This window comes from Schistocerca piceifrons, chromosome 3 (assembly GCF_021461385.2).
Source record: "Schistocerca piceifrons isolate TAMUIC-IGC-003096 chromosome 3, iqSchPice1.1, whole genome shotgun sequence".
NCBI lineage: Eukaryota > Metazoa > Arthropoda > Insecta > Orthoptera > Acrididae > Schistocerca > Schistocerca piceifrons.
In genome coordinates, this window is record NC_060140.1 from 527,147,441 (window position 1) to 527,167,136 (window position 19,696).

Sequence of the window (19,696 nt, forward strand, 5' to 3'; positions counted from 1 at the left end):
TGATGGTCATATTGAACAGCTGTTGTAATATCACAGTAAACATGAGTGAAATCTGCATTGCTTGTTTTTGTTGTAACATGGAAAATAACTGTTTCCGGTCATGGGTTCCCACGCAAAGGTTGATCTACTGAGTCCCCTCTATAACCTCTAGAATAGCGTAACACGAACTGTGAAACACCTTGTATAAAATACCAATAGGGAGTTAGTTAGTCAATCAGGTCATGACTATGACGGCGGACGGTGTCGTTGGAAGCTCGAGGCAGTATTTCTATTTAACGACTCGAGTACACCGAGAGAATTTTATCCACTGTTAGTGTCCGTCAGACAGGTGAGACGTTAAACGGCGCCCGCTCGCTCCGAAACGTTTCACAGACAATTGAGCACAGCCGGGAGCCGTGTAGCAGACCTCGAGAATTCCGACGCCGGTGACGCAGTCGACGTGTGCGCGTCACGGGCGGCTCGTTTGTGCAGCGGGCCGGCGCCGTTACTCGCTCGGACGGCTGTTCAATTTGGCGCCGGCCCCACTGGCTCTCGCAGTCTTCATCAGGCGTTACGAGCGCCGCGCCACGTCTCTCCACTTTACCCTTGGCGCCGCGTCTAAGAATAAAACACGTCAACATAATTACGCGGGCAGGCGCGACAAGAGGAGTCAGCGCACGCGCACTGGCGCCGCTGGCGGACAGTTGCCGATCGCCGCGGGCTGTGGCGGTGCCGGCCGCCTTGTCTGCCGGCGGCGGCGTCGGCGTCGCCATCGGAACGCGTCACCACGCTGCGCGGACTCTGCTCGGCCGAGCGCGAGGGCCTCTAGGCGTCCGTGGGTACTCCAGCAGCGCCACTCATCTTCCTCGCTTCTGATGAGTCGCCTCTCAGCGGGGCAATTAGGCAACAGAATCAACAAACTGGCGAATTGTTTTTCTACTGCACGTATCCGACAGCTGCGTCGCCAAGACAGCTGGTATGTTTGTAATAAATAAGACTGCCGACGTTCCAATGGTTGCAGCGGCTTTACTCAGCTCTCATCCGCTTCTGATGAAACACCTCTCAGTGATATTTACGTAGCAGATTCAGCAAAGTAACAACACATTTTTTTCCTCTGTCGTACGAACCAGACTGCTCCATGGGACAGACAGTTTCAAGTCTCGGAGCGAAATAAATAACGTTCTGGCTGTTGCATTATACATCGTCAAAAAATCGAGCGAGTTCACAATCTAATCTGGTAAACATGAAGCAGTCATATACCTACATTTTGGCAAAAAGGTACGTTTTGCATATGTTGAAGTGAGAGGACGAATTAAACATATTTCGACCTGCATTTTCGGCTTACTCTATAGGCCATTGACAAGTGCTGGCGCATTTAGCGCTAATTATACCAGGTGTTAGCTAATACAGACCTTCGTTGCTATCAGAGGACCTATCGCGGTAATTAATTGAGAAGACGGATGTAGTAGAGAATGTGGCAAGGAAAAATGCTGTTAGCCTCGGAGTGATCATTTCTGTCAGATACGTGGCAGTAATTGATCAGTGTGATCAGTTAATTACTTTGGTTTAGTGATCATTTAAGTTAACGTTGAAATTTACTGCCATGTATTAAATGCTGGTGTTGATACTCATTTTTATGTGGGTGGGCATTGCTTAAAAGACCTGGTGGAGGAGCGGACTCTGTCATTCCCATTGTTGTACGAAGGTGCCAGAACAGCTTCAATCACTTGCTGTTCTCCACGTTTGATGAGTGAGTGATTTTCTGCATTGACTTGGATTGTTATGAGCTAGGTCTAGAACTGGTGCAGGAGTGAAACAAAATCAGTAAATTGGGCATATTTTTAATTGCAATATATGCAAGTTAATGACGATTCTTCTATGGTTTGTATCTGTGAGTGCCACTGACGAATGGTGATGGTGTCAGGTTACTACTACTTTCTAGAAAAACTTGTTAAGATACTGGATTAAATGTTCTGGAGAACGCTAAAGGATATGAGAGTCAAGGGCAGCCTGTAGAATGGGCGATATAATGGGTTAAGTGCTCTGTAGAACGATGGAAGGATATGAAAATCACTGGCAGCGTATATAATCGGCCATATCAGCGGAACGGATCTCCTGTAGCCGTCTTCTACTAGTAGTAGCTACCAATGCACAGAGATTAGGTAATTCGGCGTGTGAGTTCTGTCGGAGGAATTTGAAGCGAGATAACTACGGGGAAGTTGATTTTTGTGTCGAGGAAACAGAGGTGACGATCAAGATGGAGGACGCCTTGTTCGACAAACACCACCAGTTTGGAGACGCCAACAGTGAGAACGTTTCGACGGCAGAGAACGGCACGTGGGCGTACCTCCGGCACGACGTGATGCAGACGCGCGCCGTCCAGGCTGTGTTCGGGGTGGTCTACTGCGTCATCTTCGCGCTGGGCACGCCGGGGAACCTGCTGGTGTGCTACACGGTGTACCGCAACCGCGCCATGCGCACCGTCACCAACCTGTACATCTGCGCGCTGGCGCTCGCCGACGTGCTGCTGTGCGCGCTCTGCCTGCCCTTCACGCCGCTCTACACCTTCCTGGGCGGCTGGGTGTTCGGCGGCGCGCTCTGCCACGCCGTCGCCTTCTCGCAGTGCTTCAGCGTCTACGTCACGGCGCTGACGCTGACCGCGATCGCCGTCGACCGCTTCTACGTGATCGTGCACCCGTTCCGGCCGCGCATGCCGCCGTCGCACTGCCTCGCGGTGGAGGGCGGCGTGGTGGTGTTCTCGCTGCTGGCGACGCTGCCGTACGGCGTGTACATGGCCACCGGCGAGGTGGAGGGCGTCAGCGTGTGCAACGAGGCGTGGCCGTCGGAGGCGGGCCGGCGCGCCTTCCTGCTGGCCACGTTCTGCCTGCAGTTCGTGCTGCCGCTGTCGGTGATCGCCTGCTGCTACGGCCTCATCGCGCTCTGCCTGGCTCGCCAGAGCCGCGCGCGGCCCGGTGCCAAGAGCTCGCGCCGCGAGGCGACCGAGCGCGAGCGCAAGCGCCGCACCAACCGGCTGCTCGTCGCCATGGTGCTGGTGTTCGCCGCCTGCTGGCTGCCGCTCAACGCCGTCAACATGGTCGCCGACCTGGACGAGGGCGCGGAGCGCTGGCACTACTTCACGCTGTGCTTCTTCCTGGCGCACGCGCTCGCCATGAGCTCGGTCTGCTACAACCCGCTGCTGTACGCCTGGCTCAACGACAACTTCCGCAAGGAGCTGAAGCAGCTGGTGCCGTGCTGCCGCCGGCGCCTGGCCGCCGCCTCCAGCGGCACTACGTCGACGGCGGGCCAGTCGGCGCAGACGCTGCTGCAGACGTCCACCTGCCCCGGCCAACACCTGCCGGACGTCGTTGCCGCAGACGCCGAGACACCCGCTCCCGTCCCAGCTGCGGTCTACACTGTCGCTGACGACCAAGTCCACCTCTCTGGCGTCAGCTCCGGCGGCACCGAAGAAGTCTCCTGCACTTAGGTGAGAAACCTTAATTTTCCGTGCTGCCTCAGGGCAAATATCTGTTTACTTATAATGTCGATCATAAAATCCACTACATATGTAAAAATTATTTATTTCTAAAAAGAAAAGCACCGCCCGGTTTCGCGTCGTGTGTCCCATCTTCAGGTGTGCATTAAAATGTCACTACACAAACGATACATAACTAAAGTTCAAATAGATTACAATATTTCAAACTAGTGCATGCCTGGTACATGATATCCTGTGATGTAACGTACCAGGGACGCATTTTCACAAATTTTAGTCCTACTTACACTACTGGCCATTAAAATTGCTACACCATGAAGATGACGTGCTATAGACGCGAAATTTAACCGACAGGAAGAAGATGCTGTGATATGCAAATGATTAGATTTTCAGAGTATTCACACAAGTCGGAGCCGGTGGCGACACCTACAACGTGCTGACATGAAGAAAGTTTCCAACCGATTTCTCATACACAAACAGCAGTTGATCGGCGTCGCCTGGTGAAACGTTGTTGTGATGCCTCGTGTAAGGAGGAGAAATGCGTACCATCACGTATCTGAGTTTGATAAAGGTCCGATTGTAGCCTATGCGATTGCGGTTTATCGTATCGCGACATTGCTGCTCGCGTTGCTCGAGATCCAATGACTGTTAGCAGAGTATGGCATCGGTGGGTTCTGGAGGCTAATACGGAACCCAGTGCTGGATTCCAACGGCCTCGTATCACTAGCAGTCGAGACGACAGGCATCTTACCTGCATGGCTGTAACGGATCGTGCAGCCACGTCTCGATCCCTGAGTCAACAGATGAGGACGTTTACACGAACGGTTCGACGACGTTTGCAGCAGCATGGACTATCAGCTCGGAGACCATGGCTGCGGTTACCCTTGACGCTGCATCACAGACAAGAGCGTCTGTGATGGTGTACTCAACGATGAACCTTGGTGCACGAATGGTAAAACGTCATTTTTTCGGATGAATCCAGGTTCTGTTTACAGCATCGTGATGGTCGCATCCGTGTTTGGCGACATCACGGTGAACGCACATTGGAAGCGTGTATTAGTCATCGCCATACTTGCGTATCACCCGCCGTGATGGTATGGGGTGCCATTGGTTATACGTCTCGGTCACCTCTTGTTTGCATTGACGGCACTTTGAACAGTGGACGTTACATTTCAGATGTGTTACGACCCGTTGCTCTACCCTTCATTCGATCCCTGCGAAACACTACATTTCAGCAGGATAATGCACGACTGCATGTTGCAGGTCTTGAACGGGCCTTTCTGGATACAGAAAATGCTCGACTGCTGCCCTGGCCAGCACATTCTCCAGATCTCTCACCAAGTGAAAACGTTTGGCCAGTGGTGGCCGAGCAACTGGCTCGTCACAATACGTCAGTCACTACTCTTGATGAACTGTGGTATCGTTTTGAAGCTGTACCTGTACCTGTACACTCCATCCAAGCTCTATTTGACTCAATGTCCAGGCGTATCAAGGCCGTTATTACGACCAGAGGTGGTTGTTCTGGGTAGTGATTTCTCAGGATTTATGCACCCAAATTGCGTGAAAATGTAATCACATGTCAGTTCTAGTATAATATATTTGTCCAATGAATACCCGTTTATCATCCGCATTTCTTATTGGTGTAGTAATTTTAATGGCCAGTAGTGTATATAACCTTTGTGGACTCACATTTTAACATGCACCTGAAGGTGGGGCGTATGTCCCAAAACCGGGTAGTGTTTTTCTTTTTAGAAATAAATAATTTTTACAACTGTAGCGGATTATGTCATTGACAATGAATGACAGCTGTGGATGTCCCGTGAAGAGAAACGCGAGTACTGATAATGTTAACGTATTGGCTGTTCGCAACGGTAGTGGAAACTTCAGTCGACACCCTGCATTGCTGGTGCGTACAGTCTACGGACTGAGAGCGGTAACAACAGAAAAATCGTTAAATAATCATCGTAATTTCTGTTTGTAAATAAAAACCGTCTTTTCTCGCTACATAATCTTTTATTTCTTCCAGATGCGTTTCGCCTTTTACTTTGAGGCATCTTCAGCGGAATCTAGGATGGTAGAATTTTATTTTGATACGCGATATTTGTATATTATAAAACAGTTCACGCCTTGCTCTTTTCATAAATCAGTGATTACTTCGAGTTTTCCGCGTCTTTGGTTGGCATGTGCGTTTCCCCTCATCTGTTCACATGCTGGAGGTCGCACTGTAACTTCACTTTGGAAACATAACCTTTCTTCTTCACAATCTTCATATTCTTTGCGCCAATTACTGTTGGACCACTGGTATCCCTCTGTCATTAGTTGTAATTATTTCACCGAAAACTGCGATCTACGAAAAGCGACAGAAGACTAATAGTCGTTTAAACGCATTAATCCACAATGATCCGGGCCACTGCACTCTAGAACTGGCAAAGGTCACGAAATTTGATCATTGAACCATCTTGTTACATTTGTGTGCATTGGGAAGGTTAAAAATCAAGGTCTATGGGTCCACATGCTCTAAACCAAAATCACAAAAATCAGCTGAGGGCTATATGTGCATTTCTGCTTGCTCGTCATCAATAAGCTCATTAACAACACCAACTGATGACGAGAAATGGTGTCTTTATGGTAACATAAGGAAAAGAAAGAAATGGTTGAGCCCAAAAGTCAGCAGCCCGCAGTACAAGACTTGCGAGCGTCCACGAAACATAATGTGATGCATCTGGTAGAATAGTGACAGTGCGGTGATCTACGAATTGTTTTCCCGAAATGAAGTCATCACTTACGACGTTTATGGTCAACGACTGAGACGTCTTGCAGGCGCGGTCCAAGAACAGTGGCCATGAAGAGTGCGTTCAAATGGTTCAAATGGCTCTGAGCACTATGGGACTCAACTGCTGCGGTCATCAGTCCGAAGAGTGCGTGATGTGACGCTAATCCACGATAACGCCTCCTCGCAGTGTGCTAGACCGACAAAAAATACTATACAAGAGTTAGGTTGGGAAGTTTTTCCGCACCCACCTTATTCACCTGATTTTACGTCCTCAAATTTTCATCTCTTCCGATCTCTGTCGAAAAAAATTCAAGGAACTTCCTTCAAGGACGAAAATGCGCTACGAACGTGGATCGACGAGTGCTTCGCCTCAAAATCACGTGATTTCCTCAGTCGCGGAATACGATTTACATAAAAGATCTGATTGATGGTATTGACAACGGCATTAGACTGTTTGCGATTATGCTGTAGTCTACAGGAAAGTAGTATCACACGAAAGTTGTGAACAAATCAATGAGGATTTGCAGAAAATAAATACGTGGTGTAATGACTGGCAGTTATCTCTCAATATTAGTAAGTGTAACCTACTGCGTATAACAAGGCGAAAATCGCCATTAATGAACGAGTACAAAATAAATGCCTAGTCATTGGAAGCGGTAACATCTGTCAAGTATCTGGGTGTGAGACTTCGAAATGACCTCAAATCGAATGATCGATTACATAAGTAACGGGCAATGCGAAGTCTAGATTGCGGTTTATTGGTAGAATCCCGTAGCGATGCAGTCCTTCAACAAAGGAAATTGCTTACAATATGTTAGTTCGTCCAGTCTTGCTGTTCGTATGTATGGGACCTGACCAGTTGGGTCTCATTTAAGAGATTGAGCAGATCCAAAGAAGAACAGCAAGACTCGTGACTGGTACATTTAGCCATCGCGAGAGCGTTACAAATCTCATAGAAAGTTTGAAGTGGCATACACTTGCAGATAGACGGGGCGCTGAACGGAAGGGGCTGCTCACTAGATTCCGAATTCCGATCTTCGCCGAGGATGTAGAGCATATATTATTACCACTAAATTTCAATCGCTCAATGATCACCACTCAAAGATAAGGGTAATTAGAGCTCGTACTGACGCGTTCAGACAGTCGTTTTTCCCTCGTGCGATCCGCGAATGGAACATAGGGGGGGAATATGACTTTGGTGCGAATTGTGCCCTCCGCCACACACCGCTTGGTAGCTAGTGGAGTATATATATGTAGATGTAGAAAAGTTACCCTAGCTTTAGCAGACTGTTACAAGTAGCGAAGGAGAATATATTATCGATGACGGAAGTCTCTGTTTTGTATATCTGTTATGTTTATTGAACTTGTGGGAAAATGCTACAGACGTACGGGCCATCCTAAATAAAAAACGGCATCACAAAATCACCAAAAGCTACTGTGGGAAGTGGGCATCCTGGAGTGTATGAGATTACTGAATAAGGACAATAGGGTAATTTTCAGAAGCTGACCAGTGCGACAGATTTATTGAGAAAAATTTCCACTGTGGCGCCGTGGAGTCCACCAACGGACTGAGGGGAATGTTCCCAAGGCAGGGATGGGAAGCCACGTCAGCATGGGTCGAGGGCTGGCTGCTAAGACAGACCGATGTCTGTACCTGCTCTGGCCAGTCCGCCCTGCGCTCCACGTGACTGTCTGGAGCCCTCTGATAGGTTACTTAAGCGTACTTTAGAAGCGGAACTCCGTCAGCGACGCTTTACCGATGCGTCACCCCATCATTATTACTGACTGTGTAGTAAGTGTCCACGTGAACAAGGAGTGGGTTGGTGGTGGCATCCGGTAGCATCCAGTACCTTATTAGTCCAAGTCCGGTCACCGCTCTTCACTAAACGCATTTACTCGGTACAGAGAACGCAAACTGAAAAAGTAAAAAATTTTGATTGAAAAAAATGAAGCTTCTCCCATTATTCTGCTTGTCCACCATCCATACTATTGTAATGTGAATTTATTGACCAACAAACTGTCAACCGACCATCTTCAGGTCAGAAATACCATTACATGAAGATTCATTGCAGTGAAGTAAGTTATTATTATGCTGCAGTTGATGACAATTGTGTTCTTGAAGACAAGAAACCTTCCTTTTAACGTGATATAATGATAGTCCTCACTTGCAGATAGTCAGTTGACCCAAAATGGTTGCCGGCCGTTGAGGCCGATTGGTTCTAGGCGCTTCAGTCCGGAACCGCGCTGCTCCTACGGTCGCAGGTTCGAATCTTGCCTCGGGCATGGATGTGTGTGATGTCCTTCGGTTAGTTGGGTTTAAGTAGTTCTAAGTCTAGGTGACTGATGACCTCAGATGTTAAGTCCCACAGTGCTCAGAGCCATTTGAACCATTTTGAATCCAAAATGGTTGTCAATAAACAGATACGCATTACAGCAGCGCTTGGTGGTTTCGTGATGTCGTTCTGCACACAAACGTCGGTGAAAGGTCCGGAGGCACAAACCAAAACGCAATACATTAACAAGTTGCCACGAAAATCACAAAAAAATTGTACTGATCATATTGGTGTACCTTGTAATGATAGGGTCCTCTTGTCACTAAAATATATTAAAGAAACTAGGTACTATGCGATGGGTTTTCTGTGCTGGATAGCGTGGGTGCTGCGAGCGCCTAGCCGTGCCACTTGCAGAGCAAACACCTCCGGGCCAGAACGCCGGTGCAGGTGGGCTTCCATGAGCAGCAACGACATCTGACGGTAATCCCAGGGAGTGACTAGAAAAGCCAGCGCGCCAAATTCTGTCTCAGGATCGAAATAATTGAAGTAATATATCAATAGTTTAACATTTAGAATAGGGAAATAGTTTTTCGATGAAGTCAAGTCTGACTGAGGCATGAAGGCCACGATTTGATACAAACAAATATTAAAAAGTAATAGGAAAGTTGACAGGCCGCTCTACGACTGGCTGGTACTTCTGATTTAAAGGTACGTGCCGTCTGTCCGCACTCTTCTGTCACATCGTTGGAAGGCGTGGTAAAGTACACAGCTGGCGGACACTTGGTGGCTTTGACTTCTCATAAAGGCTTGGTGGACTAAAGAAGACTTAGTGGTAAGCCATTTTGGCAGTTTATAACGCTGTGGAAACTCGTTTCTGCCCGGAAAACATAAGACATATTTCTGTGAGACTTTTGTGAACAGAATTTTCTTGGGGCATGTGTTGACACCAGCAGCGTATTAGAAGTACTGATGTTTCGAACACTTCGCTAACGCTTTTCTAAAGGCGTTAGTAACGGAGCTTACTTTAACATAAGTAATCACATGTTTTATTGGAGTTCTTATGCTCCCAGTATCTGGTCATAGCACTAATTCTGCACAGTGAAATTTTTTCCCTGCGTGGAGTCCAATTACAATTCATTTGTGGAAGTACTGTTCATCAAACTAGAATCGTAACCTTTATTATGTACTTCAATATTCACCATATAGCTTCCATTCTATTCTTACATTAATTTCTTGAAATGGTGCACGAACACCTTCTTTCCTTCATCAAATGCTGGCAACTTACTAGAATTTTACAATGTATCTGAGTATGGCATTTCTGTATGTCCCTTCTTTACCTGTGAGTTTACAGTCACCAATGCAGTTCTCCGTTTCTCACAATCATTTGAGAAAGCTAAGAAAACCATACGATATGTACGCGATTTGCACTATTCAGAGATTATATCCATCAAGAAGTCGGTGTAAATAGTTGTTGTAAATTCCAAGTTTATACATACAACAGCAGCAGCAGCAGCAACAACAAAAAGATATTTCAAACAAGTGTGAAATAACAGAAGGTTGCTTTCAGAAGTGAGCATAAGTGTCTTCATATTTACAGTTTGCGTGTTCGGATAAGATAATGAGTTCTCAACCAAAAAGAATGAAGTTTTAATATTTGTTGTAGAAACTGAAACCATCATATTGTTTAGGGTAAAATTTAACTTAGTTCGCACGAACACGAGAGTAATACGATAGCAAGGAATAAATAATCGGGTCTATCTTAGTAGTGTCCAAAATTTTACCGTTTAGTGCAGAGTACAAACGAAATACTGGACTAATTTATATATAACAGAGATCGTCCGAAGAGCATTCACCATGACACAATATTTTTTTCTTATATGATTATGTTCATATTTTAAGTTAAAAATTGGGACGGGCCTTTGTCAGAAATGACCGATGTTAATTTCTGTGTCCCTCGCAAGCACCGTAATATAATATGTCATACGTCCAATTTAAAATGAATTTGGCTTATTGATGAATTTAAATAGGGTCTTCAGCCAGCTGTACTATGTCTAAATGGAAAATGGACTCAAAACTATTGCTGAAAAGGAAGAAATTTCTGATTAGCTCTAAAGATCAGTATTTATTAATAATAATGCGGAAATCAGTGCGTCAGTGTAATATTTTTGTTCAGAGAAGATTCGTCCACGGTTGGCTGCATATAAACGGGAGAGCATTTCTCGAAACACACCGTGAAAAATATAAATAACCGAAAATCGTGACTGGTAGCAGAAAAGTTATCAAATTTCACTGAATGAGATTTCAGCCTATGTTACTAGCAAACCGCGTTTCGTCGCTAACATACCAATTTCTTTTCATTCCATAAATACTGTATAACCAGGGGTGCAGTGAATCAACAATTATATCTCATTTCACAAGATACATTTCGGTTCAAGCAACGAAATATTCACATTTTTCCACTACCGTCATCGAAACTATGTGCGATATGTGCAGGATAGCCAGCACCAAGCAAAAACGCATCAGTGAAATGTGCATGGAAGCTACACAGCGCACTGTAAACCGTAGCAGTACCAACTATTTACGAAGTTTATATTAAAACGCAAAGCAGGTATGGCGCCGGAGAAATTCATTGTAATAACTGCTGCGACATAAATAAACTTTATGTATTTATTTCTTCACAGCGAGACCGAAGAAACTAACATTCGGAGAAAGCGTACAACCCGCTCTGTATCTGAACTTTTCTTGTGCCTAGTGTCATTGTCATACTTCCAAACGAAACACAGTCTCGCTCGCTCACGAAACGACCATCCCTGATACGTGAGAAAATGTTGAATTGCTGAAAGCGAATAGATTACACTAATGTGGGGAAGAAAATTGTACAGCCTCCTCCGCAAAAAAGCCAAAAAATATGGAAAATGCGAAGAAATTTTCAAATTGTGATCACACTTGTCTTCACGATTCCTGATGAAATTATTACGCGTAAATCGCTATACTGATGCAATGTAAATCATTGGTCCACTTGGTGGCAGTACTGAATGCATCTCCTGTTTGCCGCCTTATTGATATACCAAACGACTACGGTACATATCAGCATCGTCGAAGAAATATTTACCGGAGCTCTTTGAACTGCAGCAGTGTTGCTCCTTATAATTTCAATTTTCTTGATGCTCCATAGAAATCAACATTTTTTTCACTCTGTCAGATACAGAAATGTGTGTGTGTACTGATATGCAGATGTAGATTTCGTTTGATTGTTTATCTGATCTGGAAACTTACATTCTTGTTGTCAGTGTTCTTGGGATCGATGGTGGTATAAGCCTAGTTCGTTCTTGTTACCCAACAGATTAAACAGCCTAGTGTAACGGCTTTGACCTGAACACCGTATTTGTTGTTGTTGTTGTTGTGGTCTTCAGTCCTGAGACTGGTTTGATGCAGCTCTCCATGCTACTCTATCCTGTGCAAGCTTTTTCATCTCCCAGTACCTACTGCAACCTACATCCTTCTGAATCTGCTTAGTGTATTCATCTGTTGGTCTCCCTCTACGATTTTTACCCTCCACGCTGCCCTCCAATACTAAATTGGTAATCCCTTGATGCCTCAGAACATGTCCTACCAACCGATCCCTTCTTCTGGTCAATTTGTGCCACAAACTTCTCTTCTCCCCAATCCTATTCAATACTTCCTCATTAGTTATGTGATCTACCCATCTAATCTTCAGCATTCTTCTGTAGCACCACATTTCGAAAGCTTCTATTCTCTTCTTGTCCAAACTATTTATCGTCCATGTTTCACTTCCATACATGGCTACACTCCATACGAATACCTTCAGAAATGACTTCCTGACACTTAAATCTATACTCGATGTTAACAAATTTCTCTTCTTCAGAAACGCTTTCCTTGCCATTGCCAGCCTACATTTTATATCCTCTCTACTTCGACCATCATAAGTTATTTTGCTCCCCAAATAGCAAAACTCCTTTACTACTTTAAGTGCCTCATTTCCTAAACTAATTCCCTCAGCATCACCCGACTTAATTAGACTACATTCCATTATCCTTGTTTTGCTTTTGTTGATGTTCATCTTATATCCTCCTTTCAAGACACTGTCCATTCCATTCAACTGCTCTTCCAAGTCCTTTGCTGTCTCTGACAGAATTACAATGTCATCGGCGAACCTCAAAGTTTTTATTTCTTCTCCATGAATTTTAATACCTACTCTGAATTTTTCTTTTGTTTCCTTTACTGCTTGCTCAATATACAGATTGAACAACATCGGGGAGAGGCTACAACCCTGACTTACTCCCTTCCCAACCACTGCTTCCCTTTCATGTCCCTCGACTCTTATAACTGCCATCTGGTTTCTGTACAAATTGTAAATAGCCTTTCGCTCCCTGTATTTTACCCCTGCCACCTTTAGAATTCGAAAGAGAGTGTTCCAGTCAACATTGTCAAAAGCTTTCTCTAAGTCTACAAATGCTAGAAACGTAGGTTTGCCTTTCCTTAATCTTTCTTCTAAGATAAGTCGTAAGGTCAGTATTGCCTCACGTGTTCCAGTGTTTCTATGGAATCCAAACTGATCTTCCCCGAGGTTGGCTTCTACTAGTTTTTCCATTCGTCTGTAAAGAATTCGTGTTAGTATTTTGCAGCTGTGACTTATTAAACTGATAGTTCGGTAATTTTCACATCTGTCAACACCTGCTTTCTTTGGGATTGGAATTATTATATTTTTCTTGAAGTCTCAGGGTATTTCGCCTGTTTCATACATCTTGCTCACCAGATGGTAGAGTGTTGTCAGGACTGGCTCTCCCAAGGCCGTCAGTAGTTCCAATGGAATGTTGTCTACTCCGGGGGCCTTGTTTCGACTCAGGTCTTTCAGTGCTCTGTCAAACTCTTCACGCAGTATCATATCTCCCATTTCATCTTCATCTACATCCTCTTCCATTTCCATAATATTGTCCTCAAGTACATCGCCCTTGCATAGACCCTCTATATACTCCTTCCACCTTTCTGCTTTCCCTTCTTTGCTTAGAACTGGGTTTCCATCTGAGCTCTTGATATTCATACAACTCGTTCTCTTATCTCCAAAGGTCTCTTTAATTTTCCTGTAGGCAGTATCTATCTTACCCCTAGTGAGATAGGCCTTTACATCCTTACATTTGTCCTCTAGCCATCCCTGCTTAGCCATTTTGCACTTCCTGTCGATCTCATTTTTGAGACGTTTGTATTCCTTTTTGCCTGCTTCAATTACTGCATTTTTATATTTTCTCCTTTCATCAATTAAATTCAATATTTCTTCTGTTACCCAAGGATTTCTACTAGCCCTCGTCTTTTTACCTACTTGAACCTCTGCTGCCTTCGCTACTTCATCCCTCAAAGCTACCCATTCTTCTTCTATTGTATTTCTTTCCCCCATTGCTGTCAATTGTTCCATTATGCTCTTCCTGAAACTCTGTACAACCTCTGGTTCTTTCAGATTATCCAGGTCCCATCTCCTTAAATTCCCACCTTTTTGCAGTTTCTTCAGTTTTAATCTACGGGTCATAACCAATACATTGTGGTCAGAGTACACATCTGCCCCTGGAAATGTCTTACAATTTAAAACCTGGTTCCTAAATCTCTGTCTTACCATTATATAATCTATCTGATACCTTTTAGTATCTCCAGGGTTCTTCCATGTATACAACCTTCTTTCATGATTCTTAAACCAAGTGTTAGTTATGATTATGTTGTGCTCTGTGCAAAATTCTACCAGGCGGCTTCCTCTTTCATTTCTTAGCCCCAATCCATATTCACCTACTATGTTTCCTTCTCCCCCTTTTCCTACAGTCGAATTCCAGTCACCCATGACTATTAAATTTTCGTCTCCCTTCACAATCTGAATAATTTCTTTTATTTCATCATACATTTCTTCAATTTCTTCGTCATCTGCAGAGCCAGTTGGCATATAAACTTGTACTACTGTAGTAGGTGTGGGCTTCGTATCTATCTTGGCCACAATAATGCGTTCACTATGTTGTTTGTAGTAGCTTACCCGAATTCCTATTTTCCTATTCATTATTAAACCTACTCCTGCATTACCCCTATTTGATTTTATGTTTATAACCCTGTAGTCACCTGACCAGAAGTCTTGTTCCTCCTGCCACCGAACTTCACTAATTCCCACTATATCTAACTTCAACCTATCCATTTCCCTTTTTAAATTTTCTATCCTACCTGCCCGATTAAGGGATCTGACATTCCACGCTCCGATCCGTAGAACGCGTTTTCTTTCTCCTGATAACGACATCCTCTTGAGTAGTCCCCGCCCGGAGATCCGAATGGGGGACTATTTTACCTCCGGAATATTTTACCCAAGAGGACGCCATCATCATGTAATCATACAGTAAAGCTGCATGCCCTCGGGAAAAATTACGGCTGTAGTTTCCCCTTGCTTTCAGCCGTTCGCAGTACCAGCACAGCAAGGCCGTTTTGGTTATTGTTACAAGGCCAGATCAGTCAATCATCCAGACTGTTGCCCTTGCAACTACTGAAAAGGCTGCTGCCCCTCTTCAGGAACCACACGTTTGTCTGGCCTCTCAACAGATACCCCTCCGTTGTGGTTGCACCTACGGTACGGCTATCTGTATCGCTGAGGCACGCAAGCCTCCCCACCAACGGCAAGGTCCATGGTTCATGGTTCATTTAACGAGTGTCAAACAGTCAACACAGTATCGCTCGTTCATTGTAGCCACTGTATATTGTGATTGGATGCAAGATTTCTTCCCGAGTAGATGGCATTATGTCACTTTAGAATGACACCGAATGATCATAAGATAAATACTTTCCATTCTGCTGAAAACTCTTTGAGAAATTCAGAACGTTTTGGAGAAGATTAACTCTTCGCACATCAACTGTCACCTATTTCCAAACACAAGCATATTAATTGTAACCTAATTAAGAAGATGCGCCGGCCGGAGTGGCCGAGCGGTTCTAGGTGCTACAGTCTGGAACCGCGCGACCGCTGCGGTCGCAGGTTCGAATCCTGCCTCGGGCATGGGTGTGTGATGTCCTTAGGTTAGTTAGGTTTAAGTAGTTCTAAGTTCTAGGGGCCTGATGACCTCAGATGTTAAGTCCCATAGTGCTCAGAGCCATTTGAACCATTTTTTTTTAAGAAGATGCAATGCTCATGTAATATTTCTGAACAACATCAATGAAAACTAACTTAGTGTCACTGCCCACTTTCCAACTATTTCTAAGTGGGAGATCCCCGGTTCGATTTCGAGTGAGCGCTGAAAATATTACTGTGACGGTAAACACTGGAACAGCGTCCACTCAGGCTCCTAAAATAAGCAACCAAACTGGCAATCATGTTGCCGGAGTGACCTCATTTCGCAAGTCGTGTATCAACTTGGAACTCACATAAACTTTTATTTATATTGGCTAAACCTGCTGTGGACCATCCTAGAATTATAGCCCCGTCTCTCCGTTTCTCCCTTCTCCACCCTTCCAGTTACTTTAGTGGCCTTATTCGTTCAGAGTCCCGTTGTAGCAATCATCAGTTGCTCTCCTGTAATGGTGATTTCGCTACAAATCTTGGTCCCCTAACTCACAAATCAACCACACATACTAGTGCAGTAACAGTATTAACAATTTTCATTCATAATGTTGTCTTTGAACGACAAAGTTGCTATCTTTGTATAATCTTAAGGTCACAGTTATCACACATAGGAATTCTATTGCTTCTCGCAGTTGTTATTGTAAACTGTAAATGCTGGCAGTTACTGCTTCTCACTCTACTCTCCTTTTCTGATAACGATGGAGAAAAGAATTGACTTTATGCTGCAGTCTGTAGTTGCTTCGTATAACCCGACAAAACGGGCATATCGATATGTCTATAGCACCACAGGCAGAAACTGTAGTGCTGTTTTTCCCGAGGGATATTTTGTCATAACAAACTGGAAAAAGTAGCATTTTAAAGCAGTTTACGAATTGAAAGCCTGTAACGCGGTGTATTAACAGATCAGAATAAATAATTGAAATCATAGTAATATTCACCACGATTTACTGAAGTCGCTATGAAAAACGATCCTTTTTAAAACGAACAAAAATGTCAATCAAAAACATAGTAATTCAAATTTAAGAGTAACATCATGTACGCGGAGACTTCAGAACGTAAGTTACGCAAGTCCTTCCGCACTAGGACCATTACACAACAAGAGTGCCGCTTTGTCATGAGAGAGCACGTGTTCCGGGCTTCCACCAGACAGGGTTCTGCTGCGGTACGCATAACAGGTGCATCACTGTGTGCGAGTAAATGGAGCAGCAAATTGAAATGTACTCCAAAGCTGAAGTACGCGATCAGTAAAATTCTTGTTTCACACAGAATCATCGTGAAATTCTGCCGGTATGTGCACCAAACGGATTGTTGCGTCCGTCCGAAGTGAAGTGGTGCCATCCTCATTCGCTCTGACACTCCACCGTAAATCGTTTATCTCGACAACGTCGATTCGCGCTCTTTGTCTCTCGTTCATTCTCCGACACTCTGAGCCATATGTCAGAATGCTTTCAACCACAGCACTTAAAACTACTTTCTTTGTTCATCTGGATATGTGCCGGCTCCAAAAGATACCAGTTAATGATCTGATAGCCACCCTCGCTCGACTTATCCTGTGGGGGTGTGTCCACATCACACTGTTCAGTGTTATCGATTAGCGAACCCAGATACTCGAACTTAGATGCTTGAAAACTCCCACGTTTCTTACCCGGCGAAACTCAAAATCCAAATCCTCCCCGTGCCTAGTTTTAACAACAAGATATTTTGTTTTATCCACATCGACTGTTAATCCTTATTGTTTATAAGTATCCATCAACTTTCTGTTGTAATACAAGACAGCATTCTTATCTGAAGCCACAAGTACTTGATCGTTGGCAAACAGTGATGAAAGCAAACTTAGTTGCTGAACTCTCACATCCAACTTATGCATTGTTTATTCCAGTAACCAAGGACAACTTCTAAATATAACTCAAAGTTGGAGGCACAGGACATCCTTGCCTTAATCCTGTACTTGTTTTTAAACTTTCCTGTGTCTTACAACAAACCTTCACAACTACCGTGCATTCACCAAACTTTATCGCCAATTCTATTAAATAACCATCCAATCCCGCCTTTTCCAACAATGTGCATAGTAACATCCAAATTTTACCTGTTTTTATTTCAAACACAATGTTTTTCCAAGTAATCACCCTTAAAATGGAAGTTTTAAATAATTTTATTGGCTAATTGGTATCCACCTACACATCATATTATAGAAGCTACACTCTGAATTTAGTTTTAAAATACAACTTTCGGTACTGAGTGAAACAAAATATTGAGCTTGTCTGCTAATCGGGAGGTTCGAGTCAGGTTTTTGATCAACGTCAGTTCCGTCCTGTTCGTGGTTATAAATGAAAGATTACATTATTAAGGGAAAAAACCTTTGGCATTTTGTGGGGCCTAGTTTGGATGAAATGAGATACAGAGAAAGCTCCCAAATTTCCGCTGACCATTCTTCTGCCAAATGAAGTGCCACGCGTCCCACTGAGTGCCACCGGGAATTTGACGGGAGGCAGCGCGAATTTCGAGAGATAAAAATTCATTTAATTCATTTCAGCTGCCCACCAAAAATTTCTTACGAATAAGTACATAAAAACCAATATTTTCAGATTGTAAGATGGCCACACTACAGTATTAAATCAGAGACTCCAGAATGAAATTTTCACTCTTCAGCGGAGTGTGCGCTGAGATGAAACTTCGTGGCAGATTAAAACTGTGTCCGGACCGAAACTCGAACTCGCCGGGACCTTTCCTTTCCGGGGGCAAATGCTCTCCCATCTGAGCTACCCAAACACGACTTACGACCCGTCCTCACAGTTTTAATTCCGCCAGTACCTCGTCTCCTACCTTCCAGACTTCATAGAAGCTTAGATGGTAGAGCACTTGCCCGCAAAAAGCAAACATCCCGAGTTCGAGTGTCGGTCTGGCACACAGTTTTAATCTGCAAAAAAAATGTTCAAATGTGCGTGAAATTTTATGGGACTTAACTGCTAAGGTCATCAGTCCCTAAGCTTACACACTACTTAACCTAAATTATCCTAAGGACAAACACACCCACCCATGCCCGAGGGAGGACTCGAACCTCCGCCGGGACCAGCCGCACATTTTAATCTGCCAGGAAGTTTCAAAACTGAGACTTTTTATTTAAAAAATATGTGATGGGGAGTGTCTATGGAGTCGCCCCTAGGCCACAGCATAGGCGTCTACCGCGTCCGCGTAAATGCGGCCCCTGGCTGCAGTCCCCCCCCCCCCCCCCCCCTCTCTCTCTCTCTCTCTAGCTCAGTGTGCTGCTTTAGTCGAACACCGTACCTAGTGACGCCATCTTCATATCTCATCAGTGTGACCTACTCTGCAGTTTAGCATATCAGGGGCAGGCGATAACCCACCGGTCGCTGTGTGTGTGTGTGTGTGTGTGTGTGTGTGTGTGTGTGTGTGCACTTAGTGAGACAGTCACCACGGAGCCGATAACGCCCGTAAGCCGAGTTTCGTGTGGCCGCCTACGCTGCTCACGAGGACGGGCAGCACACTGCCTGCAACAGCGGGCGGTTCCAGTCTGTTGTATGGGACGCGCTCCGCTGCCAACACCTGTTGCTGGCAGTTGACGTGCGTTATGCAACAGCTTCCAGAGCGCTCGCTGGACGAAAAAAAAACCAACTGAACCTGTGTTTCCGTTAAATACAGACGCGAGTACAACTGTTAGTCGGATTCATCTAAAACTGTGCAAATCTGCGTCGAGATTGTGCTACACTGTAGAGTGGCCATAGAAATCTCTTTTACCAGCATTGCACTATCCGCTCATTGAATAAAAGTGTATTCCAAACTGAGACCAATTTGTTGTCGTTATGAACATTGCAGAAAACTTTTTTGAGTGATGGTTTTCATCAGGCCTTGTATTAGAGTTCAAATAATTCCGCTGATACATGATGAGATAACTAAGACAGGACACCCAAAATATTTTTATTTGTTTATTTAATCTGATCTGATAGGACCATCAAACCCTCTCTTACATCGGACTAGGGTTTCACACGTACAGTACATTTTGTAAGTGGGCTGCTTCTGTGTTGGCAGCGCTTTGCAATGGATCTCTGACTGCGCTTTCTTTGTAAGAG

General features: G+C 44.6%; 1 protein-coding gene across 1 annotated transcript in view; it reads left to right on the forward strand.

The window, feature by feature from the left end:
• The first annotated feature begins 777 nt into the window (after window positions 1-777).
• LOC124788282 (prolactin-releasing peptide receptor-like) overlaps window positions 778-19,696 on the forward strand; it is a 423,591-nt gene continuing 404,672 nt past the window's right edge. The window contains exon 1 of the mRNA XM_047255511.1: window positions 778-3,463. Within this exon, the coding sequence (XP_047111467.1) occupies window positions 2,237-3,463 (1,227 nt within the window). The 5' untranslated portion in view covers window positions 778-2,236. The remainder of the gene's footprint in view (window positions 3,464-19,696) is intronic.